At 42.6% G+C, this 18609-nt stretch overlaps 1 protein-coding gene and 1 pseudogene across 2 annotated transcripts in view; one reads left to right on the plus strand and one right to left on the minus strand.

Annotated features, from left to right (window-relative positions):
* Positions 1-905: 905 nt before the first annotated feature.
* On the plus strand, positions 906-11597 carry LOC114709058 (annotated as a pseudogene).
* A 180-nt stretch (positions 11598-11777) lies between these two features.
* The window catches only part of Cops2 (COP9 signalosome subunit 2), a 30886-nt gene continuing 24054 nt past the window's right edge, over positions 11778-18609 (minus strand). For both annotated transcript variants that reach the window (XM_028892685.2, XM_028892684.2), the window contains exons 10-13: positions 17546-17643; positions 16134-16216; positions 15025-15083; positions 11778-13675 (exon numbers count right to left, since the gene is read on the minus strand). In XM_028892685.2, coding sequence (XP_028748518.1) covers positions 13531-13675; positions 15025-15083; positions 16134-16216; positions 17546-17643 — 385 coding nt within the window. In that variant the 3' untranslated portion in view covers positions 11778-13530. The remainder of the gene's footprint in view (positions 13676-15024; positions 15084-16133; positions 16217-17545; positions 17644-18609) is intronic.

The following is an 18609-nucleotide window of genomic DNA, read 5'->3' on the forward strand; positions in this document are numbered from 1 at the left end:
GGACTACGATGCTGTGAGATGCCTCGCTGCACCCAGCTTATTGTCCCGTTTGTATCTGCTTAAAACATGCACATGTTTGTCACAGAGCAAATTGCTGAACATTTATTTAGTCAGATGCCAGTTACGGAAAAACTGTATGCGTTATATGCACAGGTTATTTCTGAAAGGATGGTTAATAATCTATTGACCATTACCTTAAAAAGCTAAAGTTTTTACTATATATTTGTCTTAGGGTTTCTATGGCTGTGATGAAACACCATGACCAAGAGAGAAATGGGTTTATTTGGCTTACACTTCCATATCACTGTTCATCTTGAAGGAAGTCCGGACAGGAACTCAAACAGGACAGGAACCTGGAGGCAGGAGCTGATACAGAGGCCATGGAGGGGTGCTGCTTATTGGCTTGTTCCCCTTGACTTGCTCAACCTGTTTTCTTATAGAACCCAGGACCACCTGCCCAGGGATGGCACCACACACCATGGACTGAGCCCTCCCCCATTGATCACTGAGAAAATGCCTTACAGCTGGTTTTGGAGGCATTTCCTCAGCTGAGGCTCCTTCCTCTCTGAGGACTCGAGATTGTGTCAAGTTAACACACAAAACCAACCTGTATGATTTCCCAGGGAACTCCAGAGTTCAGTGTTGAATTAATAACCGTTATTTGCAGAATAATTTTCTGGCCTTTATACATGCAGAAAAAAAATTTATATTCAAACTTGGTGTGGTGGCATGTTCTTATTCCTCCAACATTTAGGACCCAGAGGCAGGAGGATTGTGAATCAGGGGCCTGATTGAGCTACCCACAAATGTCTAAACATTCCAGGAAAAATAATTTAGGGAGAAAACCTCAAGACTTGTTGTCTGACAAATATAAAGTAAATGTGCACATGTAAGGATATAATATCATGTCAGTTACTTATGGTAAGCAAAGGAGTTCCCATTAGAATTACCTGCACAGGCCAACATAAGTAAGGCTCCACACATAAAGGTGCTGGCTGTAGCCGGGCGGTGGTGGCGCACGCCTTTAATCCCAGCACTCGGGAGGCAGAGCCAGGCGGATCTCTGTGAGTTCGAGGCCAGCCTGGGCTACCAAGTGAGTTCCAGGAAAGGCGCAAAGCTACACAGAGAAACCCTGTCTCGAAAAACCAAAAAAAAAAAAAAAAAAAAAAAAAAAAAAAAAAAAAAAAGGTGCTGGCTGTGTGAGCTTGGTGACCTGAGTTTGATCCCTGGATCCCACAGGAAAAGCTGGATGTTGCTTTTGGGTTTCTGGGCGCTATGGCAAAACTTTTTTGGTTGTCCCAAATCTAGGTCCATCTGTCACTAGCCACCCCAATGACATCAAAGTTGTGTACCTGAGGTGTATGGGAGGTGAGGATGGCACCACATCCGCCTTGCTCCACCCCACGGCCCCCCCCCCCGCTGCGCCTCCCCCCAATTCTGTCTCCAAAAACAGTTGGTGATGACATGGCCAAGGCAATCAGTGATTGGAAAGATCTGAGGATTACAGAGAACTTGGTCACTCAGAACAGACTGACTGAGGTGGTACCCTCTGCCTCTGCCCAGATCATCAAAGCCACCAAGGAGCCACGCAGACAGAAAGAGGAAGGAAAACATTAATCAGAGTGGAAATATCACTTTTGATGAGATTGCCAACACTGCTTGACAGATGTGGTAACTGTCTTTACCCAGAGAACTTTCTGGGATATTAAGGAGATCTTGGGTACTGTAGTCTGAGGGTTGCACTGTGGATGGCCAACCCCCTCATGGCATCATAGATGAAGTCAGCAGTGGGGCGGTGGAATGCCCAGGCAGTGAAGAAGTTACAAGAGAAAAATATTTACCATCTGACTAAAACAAACAAACAAACAAACAAATAAATAAATAAAAATGCTGGATGCAGTGGGTGTCGGGATTCTGTAATCCTAGCACCTTGATGGCAAGGTGGAGGCTTGCCCAGATGTTTAAGGGCCAGCTGGGGTACTCAGCACAGCAGCAGCATACACAGCAAGAAAGACCTTGCCTCAACAAGGTGGAAGTCGAGACCTGACCTTTACCTGTGCACTGTGGCACTCACCACAAACACTCTCACATACACAGGAATAAGTGAATATTTTTAAGTAATTCTTTTTATTGTTTTAAGTGTATTGGTGTTTTGCCTGCATGTATGTCTGTGTGAGGGTGTCAGATCTTGGAGTTACAGACAGTTGTGAGCTGCGATGTGGGTCCTGGGATTCGAACTCCAGATCCTCTGGAAGAGCAGTCAGTACTCTTTAACCGCTGAGCCATCTCTCCAGCCCCCAAGCGAATGTTTTTTTTTTTTTTTTTTCCCCCAAAAGGAATTGTCTCCAAGTATTCCCAGCATTACTTTGTAAGCATGGGAGTAGCTATTGCATTTACACTAAACTGAAGTAACCAGAGATACTTCCATCCAGGTGGTGGGGATGGGATGGTGGGAGGGGAGGTGGGGGTAGGGGTGGGGCGGGCGAGTGGGGTGGGGTGGGGTGGGGGGATCTTCTAGTGACTGGTTCTGTTGTATTAGCCCATTTACTGCTGTAGAAGATAATTTTTGAGACTAGGTACCTAAGCAAGGCGTTTGTTTATTTAGCACAACTTTCTGGAGGTCCAAGCACGTGATCCCGGTGGCTGTGTCGTGCTTTGGTGGACAGTGTTGGAAGCAAACGTGAGAGGGAGAAATCACACTGAAAGACTGGAAGCCACGGAGACTCAGGGGTGTTCCTGTGCACCAGTCCATCCCCATGGGGGGTCAGCTCATGGGGAGGGACCAGCGTTAATCTCCTCCTAGAGTGATTGCATTGAGCCACATCTCTCAAATGTTCTACTCTGTTTTATAACACGGGTGACCACGCTTTGGACACACGAACATTTTGGGGACAGATCATGTCCAGACCACAGCCACTCTTGCTGCTCCTCTCAGCCGTGGTTTACATGCCTCCCGAGAAGGAACAGCTAGGACAGTGCTGGGAGAGATCCCCGGGCTCTGGAATGCTTACACGCGCATTTCTAAGTCCCTTGCTTTTCACCCTGCACACTTACTCCAGCTCAGGTATTATGGCAGAAAAGCTGAATTAAGGGCTGGAGAGGTGGCTCAGCAGTTAGATCAATTACTCCTCAGTTTTGTAGATTGGGGTGCAGATCCCAGCACCCATATATCAAAGCTCACCAACACCAGTAATCCCAGCTCCAAGGGACCTTGTGGGTTTCCAGTCTACTGGAGAAAAAAAAATCAGTTTTGGCTTCAGGGAGAGACCTTACCTCAAAGGAATAGACAGAGTAGTAGAGGAGGGCACCAATAAACTTTTCTGGCCTCCACACATATGCTCAGGTGTGTGTGTCCACACAGGTGTGCTATCCTTAACACACAGATAGACAGCAAATCCTGCCTCAAGTGCATAGAACAAAACAGCATTCCTAAAACCCCCAAGCCGTTTGGTAAATAAAGTCCAAATTATGATCAGAATAAGCAATGAAGCTTAAAGAAAACCTTTCTGAAAAAAAGGAGTGGAAGCCAGGCACGGTGGCGCACACCTTTAATCCTTGTACCGGAGAGGCAGAGGCAGGCGGATCTCTGTGAATGTGAGGCCAGCCTGGTCTACAGAGCGAGTGTCCACCCTCTCCATTCCTATTATTCAATATAACACCTGAAGTTCTAGCTAGAGCAACAGGGCAAGAGAAGGAGATAAAAGGGATACAAACAGGAAAGGGAGAAATCAAAGTGTCATTATTTGCAGATGGCATGATTCTATACATAAGGGACATGAAAGACGGGCCCAGAAAATTCTTAGGTCGGATAAACACCTTCAGGAAAATGGCAGGATACAAAATCAGCCTACAAAACCCAGTGGCTTTTAAATAACAAATATGCTGAGGAAGAAACCAGAAAAGCAACCTCTTTTACAACTGCCTAAACAAACCTCAAATCAAAGCAACAATGTTGGAATAAATCTAACCAAGAAAATGAAAGACCTTTACAGTGAAAATTCACAACACGTAAGAGATAAATTGAGGAAGACACAGAAGTTGGAAAGACCCCCGGTGCTCAAGGATTGGCAGGGTTAATACTATGAAAACGGCTTTCCTACCAAAATCAATGTGCAGATGCAAGACAGTCCCCCATCCACATTCCAGCACTGTTAGTGACTGAGCAAGGCAGGCACCTTCAGGGGCAGATAGCACTTTCAGGATTTGCTTTACTTTTAGTTTCAACTACAGCCAATCGGTGGTGGCATATGCACTTGGGAGGCAGAGGCAGGTGGATCTCTTTGAGTTCGAGGCCATCTTGGTCTACAGAGCGAGTTCCAGGACAACCAAGGTTACAGAGAAACCCTGGGGGGCGGGGTGGGGAGATGGGTGAAGCAAACTGGGCATGTGCGGGAATGTCCCCGCCCCAAAGTACCTCCCCATATGAATATGTATGGTTTTTCCCTTCCTCACCCTCCCTTGTTTGGGGAGAGCATTGTTTTGGAACAATGGTGGTGCTCTCATTGCCTGCTGCAGGAGAGCAATCTTTTCCCATTCTTTCATGACTTGGCTGTGCTTATTTTGGCTTTGCATTTAACAAGCGGTGAGATCATTGTGTTCATCACAACACCATTTAGCAAAGCAACAGGAAGAAAAAAAAATCTTAAAATTCAGGTGGAAGTACAAAAGACTCCAGATAGTTAAAGCAACCCTGACCCAGAAGAACAATGCCAAGGAAAAACAGGAATGATTTAAATGAAAAGCTTTTCATTTAATCCTGGATAGAAATGACAGTGCTTCGGAGAATCTTTGCAAGTGGAAGAGAAGTTAATGTCTAGACTGTAAAAGGACTTCCTTCCAATCAGGAAGGAAGAAACCAGGCTTGTGAAGAGCATGTGTGTCGCCAGCGGGTGATCAACATCCCCGGCCTAAGTACCTCCCCACATGCAAACACAGGTTTCCCTGGTACATTCCTTGGCCCACCTTTGTTTTCGGATGGCATTGCTTTGGAAACAGCGTGCAAGCAGGCGCTTTCAGACAACAGAAAAACAGCAATTTCAGAACAAGTCATATATTGTTCCATTGTCAACTTGAGGTTATTAAAAATAACTTTCAATGTTAGAGTGTTTATATTTGAACTAGCTGGATAGAAAACATTTCAGAATTTGTGATTTGGTCTTAATACCTTTATCTATCTATCCAACTCTTCCTCCCTCCATCTAATTTATCTAAGGTGCTAATGAGGCAATTAACATTCACTATAAATGATTTATTATTTTGGTTGTTTTTAGAGACAAGGTCTAACTAGCCCAAGTTGATCTGGAACTCACAGATTAACCTCAGAGTGATCCTCCTGCTTTAGACTCATGAGTGCCTGGTTTATAGCCACACGAGTCACCATGCCTGCTGTTAAGTTATTACTCAGGAAAATCACATACTTAAATGACATTGAGAGAAAAAACAAAAGCGAACACAATCTGGCTTTAAAGTCTTTTATTGAAGCGGAGCCTGGTGGTGCACACCTGTAATCCCAGGACTCAGGAGGCCGAGGCAGGAGGACTACAAGTTTGAGGGCAGCCTCGGCTACATACAGAGAGCCTGATTTATGTACATTGGTGTTTTGCCTGCATGTATGTCTGTGTGAGGGTGTCAGATTTCTTGGAACTGCCATGCGGGTGCTGGGAACTGAACCCAGGTCAGTGCTTCCAACCTCCGAGCCATCTCGCCAGCCCCTTGACAGCCTGTTTTAAAATAAGGTTTCCAAGAGGTTCTTGAATGAAAATAAATAAATAAATAAATAAATAAATAAATAAATAAATAAGTGGAAGACCGTGACTGCTCCCAGGAATGCTGGAGGAGGTTTATTGTAGATAAAAGGGAGAGTGTAGGCAGAGACAGGGACATCTGGGAGAGTCCAGAGTGAACATGGCCAGACTGAACTGGGCCATGTGAGGAGAGGGAGAGAAGGAGCCACCGACCAGGAGGCCAGGAGGGTAAAGGGTAGACAAAAAAGGCAGGGAACCAAAGCGTTTGGGTTACATACAGAAGGGCATCTGGGGGAAGGGCAGCCTAGCCCCTGGGCTGGAGTAGTTTAGGGAGGGAGTATGCAGGCCATACCCTTTAAAGGGAAGGGACTGAGCATTCCTGGGAGAACCCTGCGGTCAGGTGGGCTCTGGTATGTTAAACAGGCTATTTGTGCCGAGTTTGAGACTTACCAGTTCTTAGTAGAGGCTGTCTGTCATTTACCTGAACCACTTACCTGGGCCTGTTGCTAACCATACTCTCACATCCTAAAACTCCATTAAAGTTGACTTTGAGTGTTCTTAATTACACACACACTCCAGCCAAAAATGGGCTTTTAACTTTCTGTTTTTAATGGGGAATTACAGGAAGTGTGTTTTAAGTGAAATCACTCACATTGAAGAGCAGAGCTGGAATTTCCCGCACTGCACTGAAAATGCAGTCGGGACACACTTGACTGTGTACAATCCTGTTCCTTCCTTTGCGAGTGCTCTACCCAGCTTCTCAGTAGCACCCAGCTGACCCCGACTTCCTGCTCAGAATGCCTAACATTCTCTTCTTTCCCAATTCTCAATCCAGTTTCTTTTGGTGGCTCCCCCCCCCCCCCGCCCCACTTTTGCAAAACATATCCGTTTCCAGTCTTTTTAGTTCATTGACTATCATCTAGTCACACAGTGAGAAGCCTAACAGACTGCTACCATAACCCGTGATATCAATATGGCAAATCCTGCTGACCCTATCTTGATTCAGTGCAATCCAAATTTTAGCTCCTGCAATATGTCTCAGCTGGTCTCTGTCTTGTTCCATGCATACTTCCCATAATAACACGAATGCTTTTACATATCTAAATGTTTCCCATCGCATTAAAAAAAAAAAAACAGAAAACAAAACTTCACTACTTCAAATAATAAACCACACATAATCTGGCCTGTCTCCCTCAGCTCAGATACCCTTTACCCCATGCCTGAGTCAATTTCCCCAACACTTGCATATCCAGCCTTTTCTTTAATCAAATGTGAATCAACTTTTGTTTGGTAAATTTTTTTTTTCTCTATCTGAAATGAACTTATTTGCCTCTCCCCATAGAACTGTGCTCTCTGGGCAAAAGGATAATTTGTTCTATTGGCATTCTTGAGCCTCATTACAGTCCCTGGCACACAGTAGCACTCAGTGAATGCCTACGAGAACAACAGTGCAGGGCGCAGAGAAAGCACGTTCCCTTCTGCACTGCAGAACACCAGCTTCCTTTTTTAACTGCTGATGGGATGAAGGCTACATAGTTAAGGAAGGGAGTGGCAATGTTTAAGGGTCAAGCCTTCAGTAGCCAACCAAGCACAGTAGCTTATCTACACTTGCCTACAAAATAACCATCTCAGAACCCTACTTTAAATAGGTTTCCAGAAAAACTTAGAAACTTCCATTCATTACTCTGAAAGATAGAGTTGGGAGCCTAGAACTATTAAGTAGTGGTGCCCTTTAATCCCAGCACTCAGGAGGCAGAGGCAGGCAGATCTCTGTGAGTTGAGGCCAGCCTGGTCTACACAGTGAGATCCAGGATAGGCTCCAAACTACACAGAGAAACCCTGTCTTGAAAAAACAAAAACCCAGCTCGAAACATCAGGTGCACATACTGTCTTAGTGAGGGTTTCTATGGCAGGGATCTACACCATGACGTACGGCAATTTGAAATGGAAAGGGTTTATTTTAGACTTCTATGTTAACAGTTCAACACTGAGTGGAGTCAGGGCAAGAGCTCAAGCCAGGCAGGAACTGATGCAGAGGCCATGGATGAGTACTTACTCCTGGTTTACTGAGCTTGCTTTCTTTTCTTGTGTTTTTTGAGACAACCCTGGCTGTCCTGGAACTTATTCTGTAGAGCAGGCTGGCCTCAAACAGAGAAATCCACGAGTGATAGGGCTAATGGTGGCCACCACCACCTATGAGCCTGCTTTTTTACAGCACCCAGGACCACCTGGGGATGGCATCACCATCAAGACAATACTCCAAGACTTGCCTACAAGTCTTAGGGAGGCATTTTCTTGATTCAGAGTCCCTCTTACCAAATGAGTCTAGCTTGTGTCAAGTTACAAAAAACTAGGCATATGTACATCTGTACACCCTTGCTAGGCTGATCGTATCAACACACCACCCATCACAGTGAAAACAAGTTGCTAACCTGCAAGTTCCAAATCTTGGGAGACTTAGAAAATGACGTTGATTTTGGATATTCACTATGGAATTTTGATCACACAGCTATTAATCTGTTAAGTTCTTTTAGACTTAAAAAAAAGATTTTATGTGCATTGATATTTTGCCTACATGTATGTCTGTTGTCGGATCACTGGAAGCTAGAGTTACAGGCAATTGTAAACTGCCATGTGGTTGCTGGGAATTGAACCCAGGTCCTCTGGAAGAACAGCCAGCGCTCTTAACTGCTGAGCAGTCTCTCCAGCCCTCTTTTAGACTTTTAAAGCTAATTTACTACACTATCATTGTACTTTTGAAATTTAAGGTTGGATGTAAAATTACACCCAAGGAATTATTTTGGATATCTAACAAATTCCTAAGTTTATTTAGTTTTGTCACAGTTCCTAAGATGACCAATTTAGGCAGCCACACGAGGAGCTTGGAGAGTATACTGTTCCCCTTACTTCTTTGCTTGTACCAATTCAAAAAAATTCTCAAGACTGCTAAGACTTGCAAAGGTTAATTTTTGGAATTCTGGAGAAGGTACTAGAGTTTTAACACGACTTGAAGATTATTATGTTTCATGATATTAAGCACTACAGATTAAAACTGGACTAATGTATCTATTGTTGATGCTAAGTATTTCTTGAAAAGTTAATATCTGGTGACTTGTTTCCAAATCTTAAAATCTGTTTTTAGGTAATATCTTAGAAGAAACTAACATGGTTCTCTATACATTTTTTTTTTTTTTTGTATTGTCTGAAAACATGGAATAACTGAAAATCTTTAAAAGAGAGCCGACAACTCTAGGCCTTTGTGGCAGGCAAAGAACTGTGTGTGTGTGTGTGTGTGTGTGTGTGTGTGTGTGTGCGCGCGCGTGTGCGCGCGCGCGCTGAGAACAAGTTTCTGGAAACACGAGTCACTTCCTAGTTTACATTAATTTCTGTTCCATGTCCATTGCTTGATCCTGATTGGGGTTTGTGGCAAATGCCTTGAAGTGAATGGTGCTACAATGGGAAGGGGCTTTTCCGCTCTGTCATGAAGACGACTGTCCCCACTCGGTGAAATAAAGATACCTGGGGATTGGGATTTAGAGATTTTGTGGACTTGCTTTTTTACTTTTATTTATTTTGGTTTGAGGTGGCTCTACTCTGTAGCCCAGGCTAGCCTCAGATTTGCTTTGTAACTCATATTCTGAGGCTTGATATGATAGCAAATATTATTTTTGTCCTGTATCTCAGCTCAAACTGTGTTTCTTTCAAAACGCTAGAGAACGAGGTGTAGTGCTGCAGGCTTCGAATCCCAGCACTGCAGGGGGGAGGCAGGAGGATCTGGAGCCCCCAGGACTGCAGGGGGAAGGCGGGAGGATCTAGAGCCCCCAGCACTGCAGGGGGGAAGGCTGGGAGGATCTGGAGCCCCCAGGACTGCAGGGGGAAGGCGGGAGGATCTGGAGCCCCCAGCACTGCAGGGGGAAGGTGGGAGGATCTGGAGCCCCCAGGACTGCAGGGGGAGGCAGGAGGATCTGGAGCCCCCAGGACTGCAGGGGGGAGCTGCGGGGGAGGTCTGGGGGGGGGGGGGGGGGGGGGGGGGGGGGGGGGGGGAGGAGTCGTGGAGCCCCCAGGACTGCAGGGGGAAGGCGGCGAGGATCTGGAGCCCCCAGCACTGCAGGGGGGAGGCGGGAGGATCTGGAGCCCCCAGGACTGCAGGGGGAAGGCGGGAGGATCTGGAGCCCCCAGCACTGCAGGGGGAAGGCAGGAGGATCTGGAGCCCCCAGCACTGCAGGGGGAAGGCAGGAGGATCTGGAGCCCCCAGGACTGCAGGGGGGGAGGCAGGAGGATCTGGTGTTCCAGGCCAATGTGAGATCTTAGTTGGGAGTTGGGAGAAAGACAAGAATGTTAGACATTTTACAGCTAAAAATCCTATGGAAAGAACAAAGCCAAACTGTTTTATATTGTCAACTCTCATTTTATAGACCTAAATAATTGAAACTCTTTCAGGTTAAAAAAGGATTTTAAAAAGCTTTAATAAAGAAATTTTTAGCATAGTTCTAAGGTCTTTCTCTTTATCAGAGGTATCTGCTAATCAGTATCAACACAATGTGTACTCACCGGGGTTTACTGAGGAACTCAAGTCTTCTAATTAAGAGAGAAAACTTCTATCACTTTGGCCCTTTAAATACCAAGGACCGGTGTTTTTAGGTAGGGACAAACACATTTTATATATAAAGTAATCAACAGCATACTGCATCACCAGCAGCCCATGGAAGGGGGCTTTGCTTCAACAACCCCCCTGTGAAAGACTCTCAGCTCACTCAGAGGGATTCATGTGCTTAGAACAGCTAGTCTCAGATCATGAAAAAGTTATGTTACATTAAGATGTGAGAACCAACAGTTTTATGCTAATTTAAGAACAAGAGAAAAACAGAAATCAACTCTTGTTGTGAAAACCTCAGGCAACTGTGGGCACCCACCCCAGATTACTGTAGACGCCTCAGACTGCTGTAGATATCCCAGATCGCTATAGAGACCTTAGACCACTGTACACCTCAGTCCGCTGTAGAAACCCTAGATTGCTGTAGACATCCTAGACCGCTGTAGACACCCCAGACCGCTGTAGATACCAGACCACCATAGATACCCTAGACCACTGTAGAAACCTCAGATTGCTGTAGACACTCCAGACTGCTGTAGACACCTCAGACCGCTGTAGACATCCCAGACTGCTGTAGACACCCCAGACTGCTGTAGACACTCCAGACTGCTATGGACACCTCAGACCGCTGTAGACACCTCAGATTAGCACCCACTGTAGAAACCTCAGACTGTGGACACCTCAGATGCTGTAGACACCCCAGACTGCTGTAGACACCTCAGACTGCTGTAGGTACCTCAGACCGCTGTAGACACCCCAGACTGCTGTAGACACCTCAGACCGCTGTAGGCACCTCAGACCGCTGTAGACACCAGACCACCATAGATACCCCAGACCACTGTAGTTAACCCAGATGGCTGTAGATACTTTAGACCACTTTAGATACCTCAGACCGCTGCAGACACCTTGTGTAGACACCTCCTACTGGTGTGGCATATTCAACCACATTTGGGAATTAAACAGAAATGACATGAACATAAAACAGTGAGATTTCAAATCTGTGAAATCTGGCGCATGGAAAAATCCTTTCGAAAGGAAACTCGACCATTACCCGTGTTGTGGGACACAGACGCAGCTGCATGGAGCAGCTACAGGTTGTGATACAACGCCAGCTGTCATTACACAGTTGGCCCAGCTCCCCACAGGATAACAAGCACACTGCCTTCTGGAAACTAAGGCGTACTGCCGTGAGCAGCGAGGACTGCATGCAGAGCCGGGCACTGCAGGAGCTGCTGGTACACAGCACTGAGGTCCTCTGAGTTCTGCTTGTCACATGCACACACCTGATACAGGCACAGAAACTGGTCACTTTTATTTGGGTAACAAAGGGTCTCCAAATTGTATTGGAAAAATAAATCCTAATTAATATCACTCCTGTAAAAAAACGTGAGCACATTTTCCACAAATGATTTATGTAGAAGAGAAGAAAATACACATACTTTTAGAATATCTTAAACTTTTTATTCCCTACCATTGACATTTTGTCTTTCATCTTCTTTCAAGGTTTTCTACAATTTCCAACTTATATCTGTATTTAATACTGCTTTATTCTGCTAGACATTAACTGACTGCTTTCCTAAATCTAAGGATTATATAGTTTTAGTATAAATATATATCATATATTTTCGTAAAATTTTGACAAAACCAAATAAGCATGCCTTGTTTTAAGTCCATGCTCTTTCTACTGTTTATAAAATCTGATTTAATGATCAAAGTTCTTGGTGGCCACTCCTCAGTCACACAGCCTTCCTTCTGCACTGCCACTCACTGTTTACATAATAATGAGCAATAGAAAAACCAAGGACATTATGTTAATCTTAGTTTCTTCTTTTGACACTATATATAATGTGAACTTACAAAAAAAGAGAGAAAGAAAAAGAAAAGCAAAGAAAAAAGAAAAGGAACAAAGACATCCCGAACCAATTACATTCAAATGAGCTGAGTTCTGTCACCATGGAAGGCCACAGTTCACTCTTTAACTGTATACTGCCACTGCACAAAATACTTGAAAATTATTTTGGGATTGCTTTCAAAGCCAGCTGCATACTTTCAGTATTATCTAAATTTAGGTATTTTTTTGAAACTGGTATTTGGTGCCAAATACGGGTGAAGACAGACAAGTTTGTTAATACTATTTTCAAACAAGGTACAAACACAAAGTTAGTAGCGTGTTACTTAAATGAACTTTGATTGCAATTCTCAAAGAGCAAACCCAAGAGGCTTTGGGCAATGGTTGGTGGCTGACATTAGAGCATGGTCATTATGCAGGTAACATTCACTTCGCTGTCTATGTTCTGGCATATTTGTTTAAAGTGACATTCTGAGAGTTAATATGCACTCTTTTTAAAAGAAATACCATTAAAAAAAAGAAATCTTAATCCTTTAAAGTATCACTGTCAAAATAAGTGCTATGCAAGGGCTCTGTTAGAAAGTAGTTCTTTATCAATAAACACTATTTTTAAAAACTTGAAAGCAAATAACTTATTTGCTCTCAGGCTTTTAAATCTCAGCTGAAGATAAAATAATCTGAAATTTCTACGGTACTAAAAACAAAAGAGCAACCCCAAATGTAATAAAAACACATCAAGAACCAAACTACAATTTCTGAGCTGCACTGTTTATTTTGCTGCTTGAGCCCTAGGTGACAGTGTGCCACTGCGAGTAGGGGCCATCTAACCTTTGCTAGCTGCAAGTACAGAAGTAGACGGACACGGTTTCGGAGAATTGACATTTTGCAAAATGCAGCAAACGTTTTCATTTATACATGAGAAAAGGAAGTGTTCAAAAGGGTATGAATTTCAAGTTATTGCAGGTTATTTGTGAGAGAATTTCTGCAGGAACAACATGTTTCAATTTAACCAACAGTAGCGTGTCAATGTGTTTAAAATCATGACAAAAATCTTCACTCTGGTCATGTTGCCCATGATATATTACTACGGTGTTGTATGTTTAGGGCAAGATGTCAACACAGCATAAATCCCATGGTGTTTTGGTTTTCTTCTGGAGATTAAAGCTGTTTATCTTGGGATAAATGCAGCAGCAAAACACAAACCAGTTGATCAAAAAAGCACTTCTGCCATAACTCCAATCACTTTCAGGACACACCAACCCACAGGGGTTTTGCCTTTCCAGTCCTTAAGGATCACATCTCTGCACTGATGCCTTAAGCACGCCTGCAAAGCTTGTTCTCCATTAAGCCAGTTTACTGACCACAGCCTGGTTCAGAGAATTTAGTTGGTTGGTCCATTTATCTAGTGCAGTATATCGGGCACCACCCCTCTTCTGATGATCCAGTTCAAGGAGCTGGTTGACTTGATCAATTCGGCCATGAATAGTGCTGGAACCAAATAAGAAAACAAGGTCTCTAGTCATCTCTGCTAAGCACATTACACAGAACACCTCACCACCAACCAACATACACAACACAATTTGTTTGCCTACTTGTAATGAGTGAATTTAGTATTAGTGTTAATTATACCATATTGCCTTACTCAATTCTTAAAAAGATGTCAACTTCATCATTTTTCACCAGAATGACACCTACATCATGAAAGGTAATGACACCGGCCATGCTTTCAAAGCATACTACTTTTAATAACATAAAAACTGCTCTGTAACAGATAGTGCTTACACTCTATAGGCTGGACATGGTGGAACTCATCTTTAAACCCAATACTTGGGAGGCAGAGGCAGACAGCTGTGGTCTACATAGTAAATCCCAGGCCAGCCAGAGCTACACAGCGAGACCCTATCTCAATAAAAAATAAATAAACAAAATAAAGAGGACAACTTTAGGGAGCTGCTTCCTTCCTTTCACCATGGGGTCTTAGGATCTATCTCATTAGTTATGCCGTGAGTGTTTTAACTTGTTGAGCCATAGTAAGTCACTGGCCCAGTAATAATTTCTTAGCAGTATGTAAGTCATATGTCAAATGAGAAACCTGTCTGAAAAATGACTTAGAACCTTTCCAGAGATCATATATTCAGTATGCTCATTCATTCACAAATGAAAGAAATCACATATATATTTCCTATTAGGAAAACCATAGCCCCAAGTGCTTGTTTTAAATGACAAATCAACAACTGAGTTGCTATCCTTGCCATCTCTGCCCCAAATTTATGGTTACTGTGATGTTTGAAGGAGTGGTCCCCACAGGCTCATACACTGAATATTTGGTCCTATCTTGGTGGAACTGTTTGGGAAGGATTAGGAGGTGTGTCACAGGGGTGGGCTTCAGGTTTCAAAAGACTCCAGCCCTTCCCGGTCTCTGTCTGCCTCCTACTTGCCAATAACATGTGAGCTCTCAGCTGTGCCTTTGCCCCAATCAGCATGGACTCTTTATTTTCTGGAACCACAACCCGATGAAGTGCTTTCCTTTCTAAGTTGCCTTAGTTTTGGTATTTTATTACACCAACAGAAAAGTAACTTAGATCCTAACATCTTATAATTTAAAAAAGTTGCCAAGGGGGCTGGAAAGAGGGGTCAGTGGTTAAAAGCACTAGCTGCTCTTCTAGAGGACCTGAGTTTAGTTTCTAACACAGAAGCTCAGTGGCTTACAACCATCTGAAATTCCAGCTGCAGGGGATCTAACACCCTCTTATAGTCTTCAGAGGCACCTGTATTCATAAGCACATACCAGACACACTAATAAAAATTAAAAAAAAAAAAAATAGCCAAGTACTTACTTATCCAGTATGCACTGCACCAGCAAGCTTTCCACATCAGCTACGTCTATGTTTAGCTCCTAAGACAAAAGATTTCATTATATAATTCTACTAGTTAACATTTAAAAAGACTTCATAATTTTATATAATCATTTGGCTTTAATCTACACCACTGAAAGGAAACATTAATGAGGGGTTTCATTTTTTCCCTTCTTTACCACAATGGTGATTTAACCAGGAACCTGCACACATTAGGCAAGTGCCCTCTTACTGAGTTACACTCCCATCTGTGAAGAGATTTTTTTGGATGATTCTGGGCACTGAACCTAGGATATTGTGTATGTACTATACCACTGAGCTCTCCAAGCCTCTTTTCACATTTAGGGTAGGTGTCAGGAAGTTAGCCAAGATGGCTCACATTTACTCTGCAGCCAAGGTGGGCCTTGAATTTACAATCCTCCCACCTTAATCTCCCAAACAACTGGGATTAGATTTACGATTCTAGACCTGGCTTGAGATTTTAAACAAAGCTATTTTCACATCAGAATATCTCACAGAATACGAGCATGATAAAGGTTAATTCTGTCACCTTCTTTCCTTCTGGTGCCAGGGACTGAACTACCATGAATCTGTTCACAGCAGGCAAGTGCTCTGTACCAAGCTATGCCCTCAGCCCTCTTCTAACTTCTGGGGTTCACCCCTACTCCATGTTTGCAGTGGTTGGGACGGGACCTTTATTAACGCTTCACTCTCTTCTGTCTGAGAATAAGGAAATCTTAGAAATAGATTTTTAATTTCTCCCATACATTAAAACTCTCTTCTGTTAAAGTAATTTACATTAAGTAACACTGAAAATCAAACCTGTAACTTGGCACTTGGAAGGCAGAAGCAAGAGGATTAGGAGTTCAAGATCATCCTCAACTATATAGTGTTACATGAGTTTACACACACTCTAAGAAGTTAGGCTAGGTAACATAAAACCTGTTTCAAAAATCTTTCCAAAATGAAGCTCTAAAGTTATATTCTACTTTAAAAAAATGCTACAAGTCCAAGTTAGTCACTTTAAAAAAAGAAAGATGGGTATACTACAACTGTAGGCACAAATCATAAACACTAAAATCCACAAATACCTTAGAAATAAAAGGAATATGTATTCTTGTGTAAGGCTTAATTAACTTTATGAGCACTTGTGTTCTGATGTTTCGTAAAAGCTCTGAAAGACAAAGAGAAAAAAAAATTGTGAATGTCTTTATGAATCATTTACGTACAGACCCCGTTAACTCACTACACAATTTACCTTCCAAACCATTTTGCTTTGTAAAGACACAGGTGTCTATATTTTAAAAATCCCAGGGTGGCAAAAGCAGTCTAATTAGAGGCTGCCTCTTCCTGTTTCTGGTTCTCTAATTATGTTTATGTCGCAACTCTTCTAAAATATTTCTGTCTTCTCAACATCCACCATTCATCATTTCTTTAACACATTTTGTGAAGTTCTGACTCACACTATGAATGACTTGTCCTAGGGCTCCCACAATCTAGTGCATTACATCTTACACTTTCATTAACTTCCATATACAATCTTCACTCTGTAGCCACAGTTGTCCTGGAACTCAGAGATGCTCCTGCCTCTGTGTTCCTAGTGCTGGATTAAAGGCGTGCATCACTATGCCTGGTCCATATACAATTCCTCATATATAACTGTCTTTCCAAGTAAAATTTATGACTAGACTGGAGTTCATAGATAATGCTTTCATATTTTTCTCTCTTTACAAAGTATAGTATCACTCTAGGCTTATAAAATAAATAAAAATAAATAAAAATCTACTGAATGAAAAAATGCAAAGCAGAGAACCAAAGAGCATTACTTCTGGTGCATTTGACACTTAAATATTTAGTAGATTGCTCCCAACAGTCACTTAAGCACCCTCAACAGTTCTTAAATTTGTTGGTTTTTCAAGACAGGGTTTCTCTGTGTAGCCCTGGCTGTTTTGGAATTCACTCCGTAGAGACCAGGCTGGTCTTGAACTCAGAGATCCACTTGCCTTTGCCTCCCGAGTGCTGGGATTAAAAGCATGCTCCACCACTGCCTGGCCCTCGATAGTTCTTAACAGACGGGAGCACTGGAGGCCCCAACACAGAAACACAGAGATAATTTCTGACTTTGGCAATTCAGCAGAAGGTATTAAGTCTCACTCATTCTAAGAACACTTCCCAGTGTTATCTTATTCTCTGGAGGAAACTCATCTCAGCATCCTCTATGAGTACAGCCTTTTGACAATCTTAAAAACTAGGTTTGGATTTAAGCATCAATAATCAAATTGCAGCAGTATTTATATTAGAACAAAAAGGTAAAGGAAAACGAATGCCATGTATAGACCTGGTATTCCTATGAAGTTTGCTAATGATTTATACAACAGTTTCATATACTATGATAGCACTTAGAAAAACTTCTGTCCTTTCCTATGGCTATTGAATTCCATATAAACCCATAAAGAAGCATGTACATGACAACAGCAAAGAATTCAGGCAGCCAACAATATACCTTCAATGTGTTCTCTTATGAATGGATCATCCATGATGTTGCTGTGATTTGTTTTCAGAATCTTTTCAAATTCAGTGATGTCATTATTCTGATAGGCACTAATAGGGAAAAAAAAGGCATAAATGTTACCACATATGAAGTACTGTATCACATCATAATCCAGAGTCTACTTCTCAATCTTTATATGCAAGAACCTAAGTTTATCATTATTTCTGTCACAGAAGTCAAAATTGGATACACACATACACAGCCTCCCAAAAACTTTTCCAGAACCAAATAAACACATTCCTCAAAAAAACTTTAAAGCTTTTTCGTTTTCTAAAGGAAAGAGTAAATGAATCTTTTTGTTTGGGGAAGGGGATGTTATACAGATACATTAGTAATTTAAGATAATCTCAAATCTTTGTTTTGTTCAAAGTTGACAATAAAATGTTTATTATACTAGTTGATATTTTCAATTGAATTGTGCATTTCTGATCCCTAATTGATCTTAATGAAAGAAACCAAGTTTCATGCACATTATCGAACAAAAGTCCTTGGCCTTAGCTTTCAAATAAGAGAGCATATCCTTTCTGAAAAAGAAAATACAGCTTCCTAATTTTTATCTTCTAGAAAGCTACCAGCAACTGCAAAACCTTTTCAAAAGGCTTGATTCTCAAATCTTTCTAGCCTTAAAATCTCACCACCTGTCTAGCAGAAACATGAGTGACAGGAATGCCAAGTGAGCACACACAGAGGCCACAGTGATGAAACCCCCTGTTGCAGAAGGCCAAAGGCTGATTTATGTCCAAAACTCTCCTTCGGGATCTGGCACCTACTCTTGAAACAGCTGTGTAAGGCACTATGGGATTGCTCAAGGTGCTGAGAAGGAAGAGGCCAACCTTCTGGATATGGCACCACTGTGTGCTTTACATGTAAGACATATCATCAACCATTCTGCACGCCCTCTGCTGTGATCCATCTGTTGGGTCGCAATGTAACTTCATGTTAGGGGCAGGTGATTCAAGTACTTCAACAGCAAATATTTTCCTCTAGTCTGCTGGCAACTGACTAGGAAGATAAAA

Source organism: Peromyscus leucopus, chromosome 4, assembly GCF_004664715.2.
Source record: "Peromyscus leucopus breed LL Stock chromosome 4, UCI_PerLeu_2.1, whole genome shotgun sequence".
NCBI classification, from domain to species: domain Eukaryota; kingdom Metazoa; phylum Chordata; class Mammalia; order Rodentia; family Cricetidae; genus Peromyscus; species Peromyscus leucopus.